Source organism: Oncorhynchus clarkii, unplaced genomic scaffold (assembly GCF_045791955.1).
Source record: "Oncorhynchus clarkii lewisi isolate Uvic-CL-2024 unplaced genomic scaffold, UVic_Ocla_1.0 unplaced_contig_9997_pilon_pilon, whole genome shotgun sequence".
NCBI classification, from domain to species: domain Eukaryota; kingdom Metazoa; phylum Chordata; class Actinopteri; order Salmoniformes; family Salmonidae; genus Oncorhynchus; species Oncorhynchus clarkii.
Genome location: NW_027259166.1, coordinates 32501 through 36594, shown reverse-complemented (window position 1 = coordinate 36594; position 4094 = coordinate 32501). Strand labels below are relative to the sequence as shown.

The 4094-nt window shown below is 39.9% G+C and overlaps 1 protein-coding gene across 1 annotated transcript in view; it reads left to right on the top strand.

Annotated features, from left to right (window-relative positions):
• The first annotated feature begins 836 nt into the window (after positions 1–836).
• The window catches only part of LOC139399600 (protein mono-ADP-ribosyltransferase PARP6-like), a 19862-nt gene continuing 16604 nt past the window's right edge, over positions 837–4094 (top strand). The window contains exons 1-2 of the mRNA XM_071144961.1: positions 837–936; positions 1718–1867. Coding sequence (XP_071001062.1) covers positions 934–936; positions 1718–1867 — 153 coding nt within the window. The 5' untranslated portion in view covers positions 837–933. The remainder of the gene's footprint in view (positions 937–1717; positions 1868–4094) is intronic.

The window sequence follows — 4094 nt, the reverse complement described above, 5'->3', positions numbered from 1 at the left end:
TCCAGGTGTCTTCTGTGATGTATATAAAGTGTAATATTGGGATGTAATACATTTCTCTATATCTGACTTGGTCCAGGTGTCTTCTGTGATGTATATAAAGTGTAATATTGAGATGTAATACATTTCTCTATATCTGACTTGGTCCAGGTGTGTTCTCTTCTTTAAGCCCATATCCATGTGTGTGTGAGGTGTTTCCTTTTGTTTCAAAATAGATTTGTTAAAGACTACCAGGAAACACACTGTGTGATCCTGATTTAGCTCACTGCAGTAAAAAGTTAACCTGTCTCCTCCTCCTTCATCTACACTGATTGAAGTGGATTTAACAAGTGACATCAATAAGGGATCATAGCTTTCACCTGGATTCACCTGGTCATGGAAAGAGCTGGTGTTCTTAATGTTTTGTACACTCAGTGTATATATAAGTACTGAGGGAACTAATGTACACTCAGTGTATATATAAGTACTGAGGGAACTAATGTACACTCAGTGTATATATAAGTACTGAGGGAACTAATGTACACTCAGTGTATATATAAGTACTGAGGGAACTAATGTACACTCAGTGTATATATAAGTACTGAGGGGACTAATGTACACTCAGTGTATATATAAGTACTGAGGGAACTAATGTACACTCAGTGTATATAGAAGTACTGAGAGAACTAATGTACACTCAGTGTATATATAAGTACTGAGAGAAGTAATGTACACTCAGTGTATATATAAGTACTGAGAGAACTAATATACACTCAGTGTATATATAAGTACTAATGTACACTCATTTATTGTTGCAGATGCGATCACCATGGGGACAGGTAAAGTGTTTAAGATCATATGTGTTGACTACCACAACAACCTGCTGGTTTACATCATCGATCACTACTGGACTGGAGAGTAAAGACTGTCGTTGAAGAGGAGCCAAGAACTGACCAGATGGCGAGTCCATGTTTCTATTGTGTAAATATGTCATGTACAGCCTCCTCCCTCTGTCTGTTACTTTCTCATGCCTCCTCCCTCTTTCCATCTGTAGTCTACAGTACAGTTAACCTGTATGACTACAGTACAGTTAACCTGTATGACTACAGTACAGTTAACCTGTATTAACCTGTATGACTACAGTACAGTTAACCTGTATTAACCTGTATGACTACAGTACAGTTAACCTGTATAACTACAGTACAGTTAACCTGTATTAACCTGTATAACTACAGTACAGTTAACCTGTATGACTACAGTACAGTTAACCTGTATAACTACAGTACAGTTAACCTGTATTAACCTGTATGACTACAATACAGTTAACCTGTATTAACCTGTATGACTACAGTACAGTTAACCTGTATTAACCTGTATGACTACATTACAGGTAACCTGTATGACTACAGTACAGTTAACCTGTATAACTACAGTACAGTTAACCTGTATTAACCTATATGACTACAGTACAGTTAACCTGTATTAACCTGTATGACTACAGTACAGTTAACCTGTATAACTACAGTACAGTTAACCTGTATTAACCTGTATGACTACAGTACAGTTAACCTGTATTAACCTGTATGACTACAGTACAGTTAACCTATCTGGCTACAGTACAGTTAACCTGTATGACTACAGTACAGTTAACCTTTATGACTACAGTACAGTTAACCTGTATGACTACAGTACAGTTAACCTGTATGACTCAAAGCGTCCTTCCATTTTTGACCAACAACAGGACATTGAGTGTCAGCGCTGGACCAACAACCAATCCGATGAGTGCCACTGTACTGACAACCAATCAGAAGAGTGTGACTGGACGGACAACCAATCGGATGAAGTGGAGAGTTGGACCGAGGAGTTGGAGGAGTTCTTATGTGAAATCCATGTAAAAATGTTCACACAGTAGCTCACAATGGTGCTATATGGGTTGATGTACAGTAGCTCTCAATGGTGCTATATGGGTTGATGTACAGTAGCTCTCAATGGTGCTATATGGGTTGATGTACAGTAGCTCTCAATGGTGCTATATGGGTTGATGTACAGTAGCTCTCAATGGTGCTATATGGGTTGATGTACAGTAGCTCTCAATGGTGCTATATGGGTTGATGTACAGTAGCTCACAATGGTGCTATATGGGTTGATGTACCGTAGCTCTCAATGGAGCTATATGGGTTGATGTACAGTAGCTCTCAATGGTGCTATATGGGTTGATGTACAGTAACTCTCAATGGTGCTATATGGGTTGATGTACAGTAGCTCTCAATGGTGCTATATGGGTTGATGTACAGTAGCTCTCAATGGTGCTATATGGGTTGATGTACAGTAGCTCACAATGGTGCTATATGGGTTGATGTACCGTAGCTCTCAATGGAGCTATATGGGTTGATGTACAGTAGCTCTCAATGGTGCTATATGGGTTGATGTACAGTAACTCTCAATGGTGCTATATGGGTTGATGTACAGTAGCTCTCAAAGGAGCTATATGGGTTGATGTACCGTAGCTCTCAATGGTGCTATATGGGTTGATGTACAGTAGCTCTCAAAGGAGCTATATGGGTTGATGTACCGTAGCTCTCAATGGTGCTATATGGGTTGATGTACAGTAGCTCTCAAAGGAGCTATATGGGTTGATGTAGAGCCGTGAAAAAGTATTTGTCCCCTTTCAGATTTTCTCTATTTTTGTATATTTCTGATACTAAATGTTGTCAGATCTTCAGCCGAAACCTAATATTAGATAAAGGGAACCTGAGTTCACAAAAAGCATGTATACTTAGTAAAAGAAATCAAATGTAATTAACAAAGTTATGCAACACCCAATTCCCCTGTGTGAGAACGTTATAATGCCCCCTTACGCTCAGTAACTGGTTTTCGCCAGACATAATGGGACCCGTCTCGTCCTTAAAGTTGACTCCTGTTTTTCAAAAAGCACCTGGATGATCATCAAGACTCTTGGAAGAATGTTCTATGGAGAGATGAGTCAAAAGTATAACGTTATGGACAACATGGGTCCCATTATGCCTGGTGAAAACCAAACACTGCATTCCACAGTAAGATCCTCATTTTGTATCTTTTTTTAAATTGAACCTTTATTGAACTAGGCAAGTCAGTTAAGAACAAATTCGTATTTTCAATGATGACCTAGGAGCAGTGGGTTAACTGCCTTGTTCAGGGGGAGAATGATAAATTTTGACCTTGTCAGCTCGGGGATTTGATCTTGCAACCTTCCGGTTACTAGTCCAACGCTCTAATCACTAGGCTACCTGCTGACCCTAACGGCACCTGCCGCCTCATACCAATGGTCAAGCATGGGGGTGGTAGTGTAAAGAATGAGTGTAAAGATGACACAGCCAGTTATTGAGTGTAAAGGGGCAATTACTTTTTTCACACAGGGAGAATTGGGTATTGTATAGCTTCATGAAATGAATGAAATAAGTATGTAATTGTTGTGTTATTTGTTCACTCTGGCTCCCTTTATATAATATTAGGTTTTGGTTGAAGATCTGATAACATTCAGTATCAGAAATATGTCAAGTAGAGAAGATTAGAAAGGAGGCAAATCCCTTTTCACAGCACTGTATTCTGGTTTGTATACAACAGAGGTCCTCTTTCAAAACAAGTCCTAACACAAGCACCATTGGGCTATACAGTATGTAGCAGAGACCCAAAGCAACTTTGCTTGTACGTCTTTGGCTCTGAATGATTCTATCTATGTGTTGTGACTCTCACTGTGTGGAGATTAGGAATGATTCTATCTATGTGTTGTGACTCTCAGTGTGTGGAGATTAGGAATGATTCTATCTATGTGTTGTGACTCTCAGTGTGTGGAGATTAGGAATGATTCTATCTATGTGTTGTGACTCTCAGTGTGTGGAGATTAGGAATGATTCCATCTGTGTTGTGACTCTCACTGTGTGGAGATTAGGAATGATTCACGGAGAGCAAGGCTAACATATAGCCCCTTGACTCTGTTAGCCAGCTGATCCTACAGTACAGCCCCTTGACTCTGTTAGCCAGTTGATCCTACAGTACAGCCCCTTGACTCTGTTAGCCAGCTGATCCTACAGTACAGCCCCTTGACTCTGTTAGCCAGCTGATCCTACAGTACAGCCCCT